General features: G+C 36.2%; 1 protein-coding gene across 1 annotated transcript in view; it reads left to right on the forward strand.

The window, feature by feature from the left end:
- grin2da (glutamate receptor, ionotropic, N-methyl D-aspartate 2D, a) overlaps window positions 1-17,701 on the forward strand; it is a 187,120-nt gene that overhangs the window by 88,301 nt on the left and 81,118 nt on the right. Inside the window, exons 4-6 of the mRNA XM_015044502.1 lie at window positions 3,070-3,336; window positions 9,124-9,311; window positions 16,351-16,491. Coding sequence (XP_014899988.1) covers window positions 3,070-3,336; window positions 9,124-9,311; window positions 16,351-16,491 — 596 coding nt within the window. The remainder of the gene's footprint in view (window positions 1-3,069; window positions 3,337-9,123; window positions 9,312-16,350; window positions 16,492-17,701) is intronic.

Consider the following 17,701-nt stretch of genomic DNA (forward strand, 5'->3'; position numbering starts at 1 on the left):
ATCACCTTGACAGCGATGGGTTATAATTCTTTCATGACTTGGCTGCTGTCATAGTTAATACAGTAAAACTGGCACCAAGCTAACAGCATCTTAAAATATTCATTGATTTAACAGATTTGTTTACAGCAGGAGGTGAAGACACTTTGAAGAGACATTATGTCATTAACCTTTTAACATATTGCACCTTAACCTAAAAAAAACATTAGGTGGAAATTATCTTGCTAACCCTTTTACTGAATATGTATTTGCACACTGAAATGAACACAAACAAGGCTGATGATTTGACATGGATGCTGTTCATTTCACCCACTTCATATTTGAATTTTTTGCTGCTTTGTTCCTGACATGTTCAGGTGTGAAATGAACACAGGATGTTTTGTGCTTGTGAAGCATCAACTGGTTTCCCACCTTCAGGAAGTTGTGTACCTGTTTAGACAATCAGTGATGTAAAGGAATACCATGTGCTCTACTTATTGTCTACTGAAAACTAAAGAGATTGTATGTTGTTAAATGAGCATCCTCTTTGCACACGCCACCTGACACTTTGGAGTCCCTCTCTGACCTCTCACATGTGCCTGTCGTGATCTGTGTTTCTGTGTGTTTATTTTTGAGTTCTTCTGTGTTCAGTCCTGTTTTCCCTGTGTAGTCCTGTTCCCTGAGTCTCTGTCCTCCCTGTTGATTGCTCCCCAGGTGTGTCGTATCCCCCTGATTACCCTGTGTGTATTTAGCCCCACCTGTTGTCTGTGTTCGTTGTCAGATCCTCGTCATTTGTAACTGTTTCCCTGTGCCGTCGTGTCCCACCCTCGTCTAAGTCTGTTTTCCTGTGGACTCTGAATCATTAAATTCATCATTTTCACCTTCATCCTGGCTGCCTGCGTCTCATCTCACCTCACCAAACCCCGAACCATGACAGTGCCTTCATGTCTCAGTCTCTCAGATCAGCCCACTATCTGTAGTTAGAAATGCTGAGGACACACAGGAAGCTCAGAGAGGATTTGGCTTCTGCTGAGGTGGCTCCAAATCATGGGATAGTTGCTGTTGGAGATTACAGAGGCCTCTTATCTAGCCAGTGCTCAATCCCCTCTCAAGACCTACCGCCTTGGTTTGGCTTTCAACCCAATATTTTTGATAATGAGTTTAGCTCTTTGGTCAGTGCTTGCTTGTTTCGAAGTACTTTGTAAATAAACTTGGCTTGGAGATTATTGATATTCTTGAAGTCATTCATAGGTATTTTAATTTGGGGTCATATTTCTAAGTGGCTGCTGGCCCCACCGAGCATCAGAGCAACCATCATTCGAGATGTGGTGTAATAAACTGTCTTAGAAAAATAGCTGAGAAACCTGCTGTATGCAGCATGGAGACATTTAGCTCATATCCTCTGGCTTTCAGATTATCTTTCCTTTTGCTTCAACTTTCAAAATCTCATGAGCTGGATCTCTTTTTAAAAGGCTTAAACTCTCAAGAGTCATATTTTCCCAAGTAAATAAAAGTTTAAAAATGAGTCAAACGAGGAATCAAAAATCTGAAAAATACTTGAGGTCGGTGTGCAGTGGAGTAATGTCTTGTGTTTTGTTTTCTGGTTTAGCTATAAGTGATCAAATCCGAACTGAATCAGGATGATTACACAACAAGCTCTCCTGGGCAAATGACACAGACACTAAAAAGGAATGACAAAAACTGAGAAGAAGCAAAATATGAAACAAAAGATGCATCTATGAACCGTGCTTTTCTACATAATCTGTTGAACACGCCATTGGAAACTGTTTTTAAAACAACAAAAATATGAAGACGCTATTAGAATTTATGAATAAAAGTCATTTCATTTTCAGTCGCTCTTGCTCCAGGCTGCCAGTTTCCTATTTTTCACTAAGATCTAACTTTTTCTTTAAAGAGTAACAACTCTTTAAAGAATCCAACTAAAGTAAGGATTGCAATGTGACAAAATATGGAAAGGCTCAAGGCATAGGCATAATTTTGCTATACTGTAACAGAAGTACATCAGTGATCACAATGTTGGGATGATGAATCACCATTTTGTTTTCTATTTTGAAGCATATCAAGAATAAGTAGAACTTGTAGCAATTCGTTTTCTAAAATGGCGACTTGGGACGCAACATTAGTCATTCATTGTTTCTGGTGAGTACTCAAGGGTGCTAGTGAATTTATTTTAGCTTCATCTCACAAAAGAACTCTGAAACAATCTTGAGTCTTCAGCTGCAGAATTCACTTCTAGCACGTTTCCTATAAAACCTTTTCTATGGCAGGTTGATAAAAGCAAACACACTTACAGTGCTGGTTTGATATCTGATATACTTCAGAGCATCATAACTGGAGGTGAGCCCTGACGGCATGAGGCCATGGAATGTTATTCCCTGGCGTCGTTCCCTTTGATCATCCACATGTACGCACAGATGCAGAGCCCTGATTACTAATTTACAGATATTCTCTCAACTCCCAGCAAAAAAAAAATAAAAATTATTCATACAGTATTTGAAAGTGCAATGCTTGCAAAAAAAAAACATTTTATTTTGCTGCATAAACTTGCATTCACGCCAACCATCTGCAAATATGCATTTTGACATCTTAAAACTTTGCTCTTGTTTCGACGAAAATCCAGTGGCAGAAAAGCCAATGAAAATGAATTTCTTTTTCACACAGTGAGCAGCTCATCTACTAACATTAAATATGACTGCAGTGGCAGAGGAAGGCCATCACTGTGTCTTTCATTCATGCTTGAAAGCTTTCTTTTAAAAGCCAAAGCTTGTTTTGACAGACTGCGTCATTCCTCTGAGCCGGCCCCTCTTAGATTCAAACCAGTCAGACACAACGCAGAAAGAGAGCTCAAATGAGTGGCAACAGTGTGATGTTGCCTGCAGATCCGCTGAATAAATATGCTCAATCTTATATTCAGTACAGCTGAATGGCACACCATTCTAATTAGCAGTTCATAGAGAGCACCTGGAGTTCAAGGGAAAGCAATAACTTTTTCTGGTATTTAATAAACTAAAGTTTTATGTGAAATGAACACATTTGATTTGTGCTTCATGAATTCCTTCTCTCTGCTTACAGGAGAGCGGCTCAATCTACCTTCAGTTCACTTGCTCTACCATGCTCCAACTAGAGGTAATCTTCGAAGTCCTTGAAGAATATGACTGGACTTCGTTCTCTGTTGTCACCACCCGTCACCATGGCTACGAGGACTTCCTGGCCATGGTGGAGGGTATGACGGATGGCTCCTTCATTGGCTGGGAAAGGAAGAGCGTGGTGGTTCTGAATGTGACAGACGACCCCGGCGGGGCTCGCACCAAACGGCTCCTCAAAGACAATGAAGCCCAGGTGAGTGATGGGGAACACAAATGCCACTTTTGATTGTGACGTAAGTCAAGGGCAAAATGGTTCATCTTAGCTCAAATCAGTTGAACAAAATGGGGTTCCAGCAGCACTTGCCACTTATCTGAGTGTGACTAAAAGCCACACTCAGACAGTGTGGCTTTTACAAGACACCTCTCTTGAAAAGACAGGTGTCACTGTCTTGAAAAGAAAGTGGATAAAAAAGTCTAATTTCTGTGAATTTCTATAGAAGTAAGTATCTAAAAATTAAACGTCCCCATCTTTCTCATGTAGATCAGGGTCTCCTAACCATGTTTTTCTTTTGAGCCCCCTCTTCTCTCCAAAGAAAACTCACCCGTTTCCCTGTTGTTGAACTCATATGCACACATGTGCACACACACTTGTTCATAAAAATCATAAAATGCATACAGAAACTCCAAAAGGTAAATATATAATTTCTTTACTGGCAAAATAGTAAATATAAGTTATTTTCTAACTAAAAGAAACCTTGATATTTCATAAACCTGTCCATTGTTGTGATATATGTACCAGGTGTTTCAGACTTGTTATATTTTGACAGTTTTGTAGATGTAGCATTCAAAGAGAACTAACCTGAAGTTGATCAATCTGACCTCATCATTTTGTCATTTGACAAATCAGAACGGTGCGCTTGATTACCACGCCTGATTGTTTATGTCCTTGATGGCCCAACTGAGAATTGGTGTAAATGTCAATAAAATGAGTCCTAATGTTCTAACTAACCCATTAATTTCTCCAGTCATTATGCAAATATAAGTGGTGATCTGTTAAGACTGTTCACGTCTCTCATTCATTTAACCCTGATGGATAGATATCCAAACTTGTGCACTAAGTATAACGCTCTTCAGCTTCGTTCGCCACTGGTTATTTCCCAAATGAAGCTTAGATTTTGCCTGTGATTTTGCAAAGCTATAGATTTATATCTCTAATACACAAAACATATTGCAGATTGTCACGATGCACCACTGCTGGCACAAATGCTTCTAGGGACATATGTCTAATATTTATTGGAAGATTTTTCAGGGCTTCTATGAATGTGTAGTATTATAAATATTTAAACTTAGATTTAGAATCATTCTTGTTTTGCAGTTTTGTGGTTCGTTCTAAAAATGGAATCTAATATAAATGTGTCGTCAGACTGTTCCTCTACTCCTACCCAAAGACTTTTTCTTACCTCTAACATATTATGGGAGGTTATATAAAAAGACTAATATTTAAAGTAAATGCACAGATTACGCCTACTTGTGAGGAGTAATGGTTGAATAAACATTTTGCCTGACCTTACCGTTGTCTTATTCATGGAAGGAAGAAAGAAATCAGGAATCTCATGTTGTAGCTTTTTATTCCCACCCTTCTCTTTTCTAATTCTCATCTCTGCATGAGTCAAAGTTACCTGAGATGACCTCTCTCTATAATGCTTTACCAGTTTAATTTATATTCAATTCTTGCTCTCATTTTTTTTGGCTGATATTACAGCAAATGACCTTCGTAAAGATAAATCTGGAAAAAAATTAAAGAAAGACAGCAAGGGCAGCTGGAGCAAAGGGAGAACATTATGTAATTATACTGAAAGTGATGTGACGTGTTAAACGGGGGACAAAGAAGGGATTTTGATGTGTCAGATTATTTTTGACTCTACAGCTCTTTGACTCTTCAGACATATACTATTCCTTTTAGAACAAGTTTCCTTATTTTTTGTTATCGTCATAATATTCAGAATATTGAATCCAAGAGTCAAAATTAGACGTTATTTAGAAAAATGTCAGTAGCTGACATTCTACTGGCATTCCTCTAAATACCTGCTTAAGCAATTTCTCTGGCAGCTGAAGTATTATTTGCTACTTCCCGCTCAGAGATCCCACCTCCTCAATAACAAGAATAAATATTTTTGGAAATTGTCCAAAAACATGCCTGCTTTTGCCTTTCTGACCTCTTTTGCTCTCAGGCTTTTGTCTTCCTGTTTCCTGCGGCAGCATCATCAATTTGAATTTGGTATTTTCAACAACCGTATGAATGTGCATGTCCTTGGAAAAAATATCCATTTTCCCTGAGTTCACCTTCAAGTTTTGGAAGCAGCTTTTGTTGATGGATGCTATATGAAGCACAATATGTTTGGCCACGAGAGAAAAAGTTGACAACTGTAAGCTATTCTTATAGAAAGTCAACAATCTATTTTTACCAACTGCTGCTGTTAAATTTGTGCAAACAAGAGTTTCTTTATCGCTCTAAGAAAAGCGAATATAGTTCTTGATGAGCTTGCACATTGCCAGCATCCCTCAATAGGAAGTAAAGACACGTTTCCATTGAAGTATAAAAGAAGAGGATTTAAACGCTTTACTTGTATGTGCAAGTCAATACTAGGTTTAGTACAGACAGTTTTCCCCCCATGATGAACAATGGTTCTGAGACCACTTACTGTGCAAGACTCCACTGCTAAAGAAGAAAAAAAAACATCATGAGGCTTGTTTATATTTTGCTGCCAAAGATATGAACAAACCAGCAAAACTCTTGGAGAATATAACCTCTTAAGATGAGACTAAAGCTGAACTCTAGATGACATTTCTCACGCCAGGTTAGGAGGAAGAATAGTTCTGCATTACACCAGAAAAAAAAAAAAATCCTACAGTTACATTTGTAGGTGGGAACATCATGGTGTGGGCTGTCTTACACTTTATTATAAGACAGCCCATAATTATAAAATCTGTTGATTTTATAACTGAATTAAAGATCAATAGAAAAATGGACTCAGAGTTTCTTGATAAGAATATGGAGATGAAACAAGTGAGGAATGCCAGGCAAGACAAGAGTCCTGAACACACAGCTAAGGAATGTCGCAAACTGCATTTTTATTTTTGAGTGAAATACTTTAAGTCAATCCACTTGCTTTCATAATAGTGCTGCATTAACATGGCCCACATCATCTATTGATTTAGAGACACATTCAGATTATTTATGATCCTGATTTTCTCCTACTGCTTTAAGTACCTTGATTTATTTAACTCTTAGTGAAAAAATACTTTTTCTCCCTGTGAAAGTTTTATGTTTCTTGCTGTGTTGGTGGCAACTGCAATCTGTTTGCATCTGCATACATGTTATGTAATCTGCATTGAGATAACAGTACATGAAATATGCAGATTAAGAAATGTGTTCATAAATGTGTGAAAAATAAAGTGGTTAAAGTGATTATAGCTTGTGGGTTCCTTTGACTGAGCTATGCACAAATGATAAGAATTTATCTTTAAGAAAACATTGGTCTTTCAAAAGTTTTTTTTTTTCTTCCCCTGACTTTGTGTTGCCTTCATCTGACAAACCAGCTAAGATGTCAAATTAGGTTTTACCACCAAATGCTGGTACAGAAAAATTCAACATGCCCTTTCTACTATTTTTTTAAATATGTCTTTTCATTTGAAATGAGGCTCATAAGAGTTTTGCAAAAACATATATTGATTTTCTGTCTTTCAATTGTGAAATGGTTAGCTTGTTCTCATGAAATTTAATTTATGAATTGTTCAGGTGTCTTCCAAAAGCTCTGCAATAAGAAAGTATTAAATTCCTTTCACACATTCACTCTGTAACCCAGTCAGTACCAGAATTATTGATTTCATTTGGTTGCTCTGCTCTGATGTGACAATAAAAAGATCTGTGTCTTGCAGAGACTTAGTGACTGTTCTCCTTAAATCAGCGTTTCTTGTCATTTTTATACTACTTTACTACTGTACCTGATTCTTTCATTACACATTAGTGTATTTAAATTGGTATTTGAAGACTGTATTTATTAAGTACACCTCAAATTAGAAATAACTTGTGTTGATCCACCCAAAAAAAGTCCTTCTCCTGAAAAACATAGACAGACCTATAACCTCTGAAAACCCTGCTGATATTGGTGTATTGATGGTGTTATGTGCATAATCTAAAGCACTCAGGAGGGTGCAGCACTGCATGGGCCATTTATTTTACTTCAGAGCTTGCTGTTGCTAATTAGCATATGGCAGGCATTGCTTGATGATTTGTATCTCAGTACTGTGACTGGTAAGCAAGGCAGCAGGCGTGCTGGTTTTCCTCTGCATGCCTCACTTAAGGTTATTACAGAACCAGAACACAAAATGAATGACAAAACACATATTGTAAAAGGAAACCAGCTGCAGAATGCTTATTTGTTCCTTTGTGTTACACTTTAATTTGAATGCTTACAAGTTTACTTCTAACCATAGTCTAATGTTATTCAAGTGACACATCCTGAAAGCATCTTAAATGATCATAAGTTCATACTAGCCCAAATTCTCTGAGCCGAGGGATGGAATAAGGCAGGATATAGAGCGGAAATAGGAGAAAATGTACATTTTCCAAGTTATTATGACTTTTTATAGATGAAAACACTAAAAAAAAAAACCTTTCCTAAAGAGAAGCACTTACTTGGTCCCAAGAACAAGTAAGTGCTTGTTTTTGATTTATATTAAGATAGGTTAAGTAACAAAAAAACAAACTAGCTAAAGTATGGTATGTGGGTACTAATGCTAAGCAAGTCTAGAGATAACCAAGGCAAAATCAAGCTATTAACTAGACTGTCTGCATTGGAGAAAACCACACAATGGATGGGCAAACTTAAAAAAGGTTTGGAGTTTTTGTCACTCTCTCATTAATAACTTTGAAATAACAAAACCCAAATTTCAACAGCACAGGTTTAAATCAGAGCTGTAGTGAAACCAGCACGATGTCTTCTCTGTGTGTGGAACAAGATTTCTAATGTGATTAAGACAGTTAAGCTTCGTCAAAGTACAATATGAAGACTCACAATTGTCTAAAGAAATCCATATTGGGAAACGAATGCCTGTTCTGACAAAGTGATTACCACATGATATTTAAAGAAAAAGAGCTTTTGTGGGTTGTTTGTAAAGATAGCAGGGAACATCTTTCTTCAAATATTAGAGCAACACAACAATTTACAAGAGGAAAAAAGATAATTTTTACCTGAGGAGATAGAGATTTTCTATGTAAAAGACTTTGAATGTATGCCGACTGCTGGAGCTTTGTGATAGGCATGTCTATGTAGACCTCATGCCAACCTTGATTCTATCCGCTGTCAGCTGAGTAGGAGGATCGGCGTCATCCGGCCATCTTCTCTGACGCGAGTCACAGCAGTAAACACGCAGCATGCGATTCAAACGCCACACGCCTGCTGCTATTACTGCTGGTATTCCATATTCCAGTGTTGACTGATTTGAGTTTTTATACCCTCACTCATTGTCTTCCGAAATGGTGGCACACATTTTCCTCAAGTGCTTCCTCTGAGCAATCATCTGAAGGACTCTCTCATAAGCCCCCCACCCCTAAACACACACACACACACACACACACACACACACACACATACACACACACACACAGTAAGACTCGCACAGATTCATTTATCCTCCCTTTTATTTTTAATAACGTATGAATGGAAAATAAAAATGCAATCAGAACAAGATTCCTCATTTTTCAAGAACAGCTAATTTAGCTAAAAATAAACTTAACAAAGGGCAGAAATCTGTTAGATGTCATGTAACACTGATGTGTACATGAAGAAAATGTATAATTGTGAGAGAAATATATACCAAGTAAAAAGAAAAAGAAAGAAACACCGATGATTAAAATGGGATCCAGTCGCTCAACCTGGATCCATCACCATGCTTCATTTTAATTGATGCTACACTCTGTTACCCTATTGGTTTATGGCCACCACCTGAACCCCTCTGTCGTATCATTCGCCTCCAGGTCCGTCTGCTGTACTCCTCCCTGGAAGAGGCTGAGCTGATTTTTCGGGCAGCCTGGGCAGCGGGTCAGGCTGGGCCGAGTCACATGTGGTTTGTCGTTGGACCCGCCCTGTCTGGACTGGGATTGGAGGGACTGCCAAAAGCCTTGTTTGCCATCAGGCCTCAGGGCTGGAGGGACGAGCCACGCAGGTACGCGCCAAACAAATGGTTCCCTACTGGTCCATTTGGGTTTTATGTTGCCATAGATTTTTAGTTTTTCCAATAAAATTAATGGCAAACTCATTCCACCAAATTAGCTCTTCCTTCTGCTCTATCACAAAGCCTAACGCAGCTGAACACAATGAATCCCACTCTTAGCAGAAGTCAAAATAATTTTTCAGAATAAGATTGCATTATGATGATCTTTTTAATTTCCCTTTAATTTTCTCATGTTAATACCCATGTAACACATGGATTTTAGTATGCTAGCACACAAGGAAACACTGTGAAAGCTGCTTAAGCAAATGTCTAATTACTTTAGACAGTCGGTGAATCACTGGATTCTCTTCAGTTAAACCTTCACCATAAAAAGTCACTTAACACTCGGCATTGTATGTGTCTGCACAGTTAATTGATTACAATTTACTAAAATGGACTTGTTGTAATGCCTGACTTCTCCTGTTTCAGAAAGTTTTTTACTCCTAGTTTACTAGTTTTTTTTGGTTTTTTTTCTTAGCTGAATGAAGAATTTACAAGGATTAGGAAAGTTCTGCACCTCTGAGCCTTTAGGCAGCGAAAACCCAACCTGGTGATTTGAAAAATGCATGAGGATCAGTGGGAAAATAAACATTCTCTTCTTTATCCCTGATAAACACTTTTTTTGCAAATCCATGTTCTTTTGGCTTTGCAGCACACAGAAGTACGCAAAACCATTTTAAGACAACACCGCTCCATGCATGTTCCATTTTACAGCCAAGCTTTTCTCCTCGCTTTTTCTAAATGGATTGACTGAGTGGATCAAGGTGAGAAGTTCCTTAATTTATTTTTATTTTCAAAGAAAGAAAAAAATGAAATAAAGTCATTTTAAATAAGCTTCATAATGCAGAAAAAATATGAAATTCAAAATTAATTTTGCTCTTCCACATTACAAGTAGCTAATTTATTAAATTGAAAAGATATAAAAAAACAAAAATGGTAAAGAATAAATTACTATTGAGTCTTTTGTGTTTAGTTTTCCATCATTGACATGTCAAAATCCCAGTTTTTTAACTTTACCATCCATCTGGAATCCACTGAGATGCAGACGTTTTCATCTCGACAAGCAGCATTTTGCCTACATCAGACTTCCCCCAAAAAATGTTTGCACATAGAAAACCCAAGAGAGCAGCAGAGTTGTCACTACCATGCATATTGTTGTAGTTCATTCTAAAACACAGATGACACCAGACAGGGGCAGCATACTTAAAGGGATGTGATAAACAGAGACATGTTCCTTTAAATATTTAATGAAGCCCAGCACCTCCTTTCCAGGTGAAAAGGTTTATTCAGCGTTTAACCTTTCAGAAAAGAAAACATAATTCTCCTTGAATCAAAATCCACACAAATTGGTATTTAAATCATTATGAAGAGTTTTAAAATGATTTTGCCTTTTACTTTTTTCAGTTCAGTATTTTAGCCTAAACATTCCACATTTTGCTTGTTAAAAACTAAACATTGGCTTATATGAGATTCTCTAAATATCAAGATCAAAAGTACCATGTTTGTGCTTTATGTATAAAGAAAAGAAATAGACCATTGTTACTGCAGCTGGAATAACATGCTATATTAATGTATCATTGATAACTAGCTAAAAATGTATTAATACAATGTTTATTGTTATCTTAAAATCTTTACCTAATAGTAAAGATTTCAGTCACTTGACTGGATTTGAAATTAATATTGGTAATTTTAGGAGCTGGTAATACTGGACTTGATGAAGTGCTATTCAAGTGGAGGCCATTTACTATTTGTTCTTGAGGATTAGTTATTTTCAACTTTATATCTGTTTCAAACAATATCCATAGTGATATATTCAGGGATTGACTATGAAGACAATGTGAACTACAACATCAAATCAAATGATATTTGACAGATTATGAATCATTACCAGACCAGAAAAACAAAAAAACCCTGCAAACCCTTCTACAACCTCCGGCTGATGGCTTGTTGTTTACTGGAGTCACATTTCCTTCATGTAGACTATGCATCGACCAAAATGATGGTTGATATGAAACATCTAGAGGTGGATAATATATTCATTGTCAAAGTAAATTTCTTTTGTAGTGAAGGGGTTTTCATCATGACTAAAGATGGGTAAATATGGTTAAAATTGCCATTTTTTGTAGGTTCATAAATCTGTAATAAATACAGAAACTGTCAAGTTACAAGATGAGGAACACTGGCACTAACCCCTTATCTTAGTTTTATATGCACAGTGTATTTTAATGGTGTGGTTAGATTTATGTTTCCTGGAACACAGCTTTGGCTTTTGTGTCAGTTTCAGAATATACAATGCGATAGGAAGACATAAATAACAACAGACAAAACAGCCGTGTTTTGTTGGGTTTGTATTTTATTCATTTATTTGATATTAAAGAATTAAAAAAAAAATAAAAAAGGATATTTTCACAGTTTAAGGACTCGCATTAATCAGAGTCATTTTTGGCCTTAAAGTAAAGTGCCTATTTCAGCTGCATTAGTATTTCTGCCACAGCATTTTGTGGTTGCTGGAGAATCTTCAGAGAAGTTTTCCTCACTGAAAAGAAGTGATAATTGTGACATGGCTCAGTAGTTTTGTGAATGTAATAAAAAAACACGTCCCCCTTTTGCAGAGTTTGGAATTTCACCCGCAGCTAAACCGCTCTTTCAAGTCATATGTAAAATTAAATTGTCATTGCTTCATAAGCCGATTCAAAACATCAAACCCTGCAAGATAAGATTTTCATTTATCACAACTTCATCACTTTTCCTTCCAGTATAATCAGGAAGCATTTCAGAAGAACATGTAAAAAAATAAATTATCTGTCCCCGTTTGAAATGAAAGCAAGAGGAAAAAGCTGAGTGGTTGTTTCCACTCTTTAAGCTACTTTTTGCTCATTTCTGTGCATGTTTATGTATGTGTCCCTTTTAATGCTGGTCAAATTGTTTTACTCTCACCTGATTCACAGAAATTTAATGCTTAATTGTGTTCCCAATGGTTTAGCTCCTCTTTGATTCTTAATGGTATTTGCATCTATTTCTTGCCCTCTTAGTTTTAATGGTTTTACTTCTCTTATTAGTGCATTTCTTTTTCAGTTTGTTTTGGTTGTTAAATTTTTGGTTGACTTTCCTCCAAGAAATGGCTCTGAATCAGGGCCTGAGTTGTACTCTTGGCTGTAATCAATCTACTGACACATTACAGCATTCAGAGTTACACCCAGAAAACACATCAGCTGACAGGATGGTATAAATTGTGACACTTCAAATTTATATTCTTCTGGACTTTTGAACTCTTGCTTTTTCAGCTGCTCTGTGAGCATTTTCAATGTCTGAGTTAAAAATAAGAAAATAAACTTGATGTTGTTTTCTTCGGTTGGTTTGGTTTTTTTTGTTGTTTTTTTTCTTGTTTGTTTTTTTTATCATTGTGTCAAATGGAATGCAAGAAATAACTGATAGGTTTTGGGAAAAAAAAAGTGGTGCCTTCACAAAGAGTCCCGCATTTCTTTCAAGCTTTCCACAGATCAATGACTGATCTATTAATATTTCCCTAAGACAGACAAGATATTTTTATTTACTGAGCACCTGAATAAATTTAGAACTTTGACTTTGATGCATCATTTTGATGCGTTAGATTTAGATCTATCAACATGATTTTCTTTTTTTTTTTTTTCTTCATTTAAGCAGTTATCAGCAGTGCAGCTATTCAGTTATACTGATAATTCCAACTAACAGAACAACATTTATACAGGCTGATATTCTTCATAGTCTGTCCATTACCTCCCCTTTCCTTCTTAATGAATTATTTCCTTTTCTTCAATTCATTCATTATGCTTTAGCATTTTTTTATATATATATATATATATATATATATATATATATTGTGCTTTCATCTACAGTGTAGTGCATATGTAATAATAACCCGTGCACCTTTTTGCTTTGACAGATTGCAACTATAAGCTTAGCAATTTGTAGTTTTCTATATATTTTAGCTAATAAAAATCAAGACCAAGAAACACAGCAGACAGGTCAGGGGAAAAGTTGTGACACAGTTCACTCAGGGTTAGTCTATAAAACAATGTCCTAAGCTGAGAAGATCTCTTATAACTCTGTTCAACCCACCATGGCTAAAAACACAATGAGGAAAATTCTTACTTAGGGTATCACTATGGAGGCGCTGCTGAGATTTATTGCCCAAGCTACTCTCAACAGCTCCCATGAGGTGGTAGAATCTTTTAGCAGGACACCTATTAATGGGACACTTAACAAATCTGGTTTATATGGAAGAGTATAAAGAAAAAGACCATGAGAAAGCTGTTTAAAAATCACCACCACTGCGAAGGGAGCAGGGAAAACATTTTGAAGACTGTGGCTATGACACAACAACCATGACGATTTTCAAGGGTACCAACCAACCAATTCTTCAAATGCACTGTTACAGTCTAAATATTTCAGTCAAAGGGCTAAAGCAAACTGGTACTTTAACCACGACCTGGTCTATCACAGAAATATTATGATGCCAAACGAGTGTAACAAAGTTTGGGTGCCAGGTAGTGCATTAAGAGACTGTTTCTCTTTTTTTTTCCTTTTTTGGCATCTTCACCCTTTAAAAGATTAAATACCTCCTAAAGCTTGTTTTCTTTGCCTCATCCACTTGTTTTAAGTTGATGACTCCTTCAGTGTCCATCACTCTTCTTAAGATATTTGATCCTGTGTGAAATCTATTATCATTTCCACCAAGTGTTTCTGCTTGCACTCATAAAAGCAGCATAATGGCTGTTTGTAAATCTATATTTTATTTAAAATTCAGCCCATCTTTTTCTACAGTTGCAATTAAGATGTTGAAAAGCCAACTACTTAAGCAGTTAAAAGAAGAAGCAAGAAAACAGAACTTCTGTATATTCTTTTTAAATATTTTTAAGTACAGTTACACACAGCATTTTCACACACCTCTGCACCCTTGAGAAGGTGCTGCATCCTTAGATTTTATTTTCTTTCCATACAAAAGGAATGTGAATGTGTTGCTGAAAAGGGCTTGATGGAGAAGAGAAAAAAGTGAATAAACAAAAACTTAATAAACTTATTGTTGTTCTTTGTTATTCTCTCACCTTTATGTTTCCACTCACTGTGGGCACACATCTTCTGTTCAAAAGTTTTTAATATCCCCAAACCTGGGGAAAACATTGATCCTGAGTAGTTCTCATGTATTTTGACTCTAAACAAAACAAAGCAAAATTATACATGGATAACTAATTTATATATTTTTATGTAGATAAAAACACTGCCAGGATTCAACTGAAGACCTTACAAACTTCCCAAATATCTTCTTCAGAAAGATTATTTGGAGCCATGACTAAAGACGACTTTAAAGCACTGAAAGATGATTCTTAAAAATGTTAATTACTTTTTTGATATGTTCTCACAAGTAAAATCAAAGCTATTTTACTTATGAGACTTGTTTGATAATTGATCTTTATAATTAAAACCTGAAAAGCCCTGAGGAAAAACAAACTCATAGTTTTGCTGATGTGCAATGTGACACATTACTTGTCAAAACATGCAGAGTTTCTGAGATGTGAACATTCCTTATAAAGAATCCTGGGATTAAAGTGTCAACTTCCTTTATTAAATCCTCCAAAATCACTGCACCTACTTTAACCTGATCAAATAAAGATTTGGCCTGTTTAATGCAGATGCAGTCAGCATGCTTGGTAGATTATTAGCAACAGAAATCAAATTGTGAATGAAGTAAGTAATTAGTTGATTCTAAGTACATTTTAATTTGATTTGCCAATTTGGAGATGCTTTGAAAATGTAGATAAAATCATTATTGGCCTTTGACTACATGCCAGAACAGATCTTCTGGATTGAAGACTAGCAGTTCTGTGGCTCAAGTCTGCAAATTGCCATGAAGGATTAAAACATCAAAAATGGAATTCCTAAAAATGTTTAATTTTATATTTGTAAAAATGTCATCTTGCATGTGAATTACCGATACAAGAAAAAATAATCCCACACAGAGCAATTGTATTTTTCTCCTCTTAATAAGTTGTCAAAACTTGCACATCAGAACCAATAACTTATGGTCCCTAATAGATTGTTGATTACTCTTCTAATGTTGAGCATTATTCTGTGGTATAAATTAAATTTCTTTTGCGAAATGGGAATTGCTGCTGTCCATTTACATTAACATAGAATTCACTGAATTCAAATATCACCTTGTTTTCAACCACAGACAGCAGAGAAAGTCAGTAGAAATATGCTGAAATTTTGGCCAACATCCTCCACCCCACCAGAGATCTGCTACGTGATTCCTGTTCTTACAACAGGCGCCAATGTCGATCAAACAGGATTCAGGATATGATACCAAAAGGGTTGTGATGATAATTTGAAGATAATACAACCCTCTGCATATAAATACTGTTGTTTTTTTTTGTTTTGTTTTTTTTTGCTACAAAAAATAAATCAAGCACTAAGTGTTAATATCCTATCGTTATCAGCATACATGATTTCAGAAACTCTAAAAATAACCTGAAACATTTCTAGCAATTCTTGCAGCAGTACTTCTGTGTAAAGCGATCATTTAATGAGGCTCCTTTCACCCTCCAGGCTTAATTTGTTGTTACCGTGTTTTCTTTAACCCATCCTTATCTTCCAAATTGGCTTATCTAGGATAAGTTACATTAAAACAAAGATGATAAGATCATAAATAGGTATGTTGGATAGTATTTTGTATTCAGATTCAAAAGTCCTTGATATTTTGTTAAAGTAAAAAAAGGATTTCAGGATTTTTGCCTTTAATTTATAGAGCTGAGGGGTATCTTTAATTTCTTTCTGCAGTTTGAAGCTTTTCCACATCTTCAGGTGTACAAGTAAGCTTTTGGGCTTCCATGACTCCGGCCCAGTCAGTCTATGTCCTTTCATAAAATTCCCTTGGACCTCAGCAGTGTCAGAGAAAGACCTTTAAAATGTCCTATTATCCCTGGCTCACATTCTTCTCTTGGCTATCTTGCAGACGTATTGCCAAGGGAGTTTCAGTGCTCACTCACGGGGCGATGGCTCTACGGAGGGACCAGGGGGCCAACAGTCGAGCCCAGTATGCAGGGAACTGCCAGAGTGATGGAAACCACACCCACCGAGTGCCAGACAGGATCAGGTGAGAGGGGGCAAACAGCGCTGAGGGGATGCCTTTGATTGTTATTGCAATATAAAGCTTCAGCTTGAAGGAGTGAATGTCATTCCATTCATTTGATGAGGCATCCGAATTCAGAGCAAAGAGAGCATTGCTTAGATCTCACGAGAGTCAGTGAAAGTTTCAAATGAAGGTAGCTTAACATTGTTCTGTGTTTTGAATTTTGTACGTGTTTTGTGCTGACCTGCACCGATTGAGAGTCTCTGAGTGTAATGCTTTTGGAGCTGGATTATTTTTTGCCACTGTTTATTTTCCAGTAATATTGAATGAATTTTTTTTTCAGGATCATTTTAAGGAATATAAAAGAGGAAAACAAAGAAAAATAAGACATTAAAAGTTATTTGCTGCAACCAGAAAAAAAAACAAACAACAACAACTATAAATCTATTATTTAGAAATAAGCTGCTGGCAGAAATCATCCTGGGAAGTTGTTTCTAGCTTTTTTTAAACACCTAATTCATTTTTTGTTTTCTGTTTAAACTACCAACAAAATATATTAAACAGGGAACACTATTAATACCGGTTTTATTGTTACAAAAAACCACATTAACTAAAAAAGCTATTTTCAAATTTTAATTTCCAAAGGGAAAAATAAAATAATACATAAAACAAAGATGCAATACAAGCTTTGCATTTTTTTTTTTAATTTAGGTGATGCAAACTTCTGCACAATCTCTGAGACTTTCAAACATTCACATTTTAGACAATTTAATTTTCCTGTCCAGAGGGAATGCAGATATGAGGAAGGGACATGTTCCAGGTTTTAACTGCATGCTTGATTGGCTGCTGCTCTCTGGCCCGATGCCCTCAGGGAACTGTTTGGAGGAGTCCGATTTTCCTCTTTTCAGCTGACGGCGTTACAGGAGTTGTCTGTTAACATGCTGCCACTCTGACTGAAGATTTGAATTCAAATATACAAATGCCACTGTTAGAGAATTGAGTGGTGGAATATTCCAAAATGTATTAAGATGTATACATTTACTGTATGAGGAACTTTTTTTTTTATTAACTTTATTTTTTTTATTAAGTGTAATTCCTGAGGCTGAGGCCTAACTTGTTTTCTGAAATATAATTCTTGATTCAGATTGTTAAATGGACTTACTTCTGACCTGGAACACAAAACCAACAACACTTACAAAAAATGTTTTTTTCAGAGACAGTAGATTGATGACGG

This window comes from Poecilia latipinna, unplaced genomic scaffold (assembly GCF_001443285.1).
Source record: "Poecilia latipinna isolate Pla-1442-1.1 unplaced genomic scaffold, P_latipinna-1.0 Scaffold679, whole genome shotgun sequence".
NCBI classification, from domain to species: domain Eukaryota; kingdom Metazoa; phylum Chordata; class Actinopteri; order Cyprinodontiformes; family Poeciliidae; genus Poecilia; species Poecilia latipinna.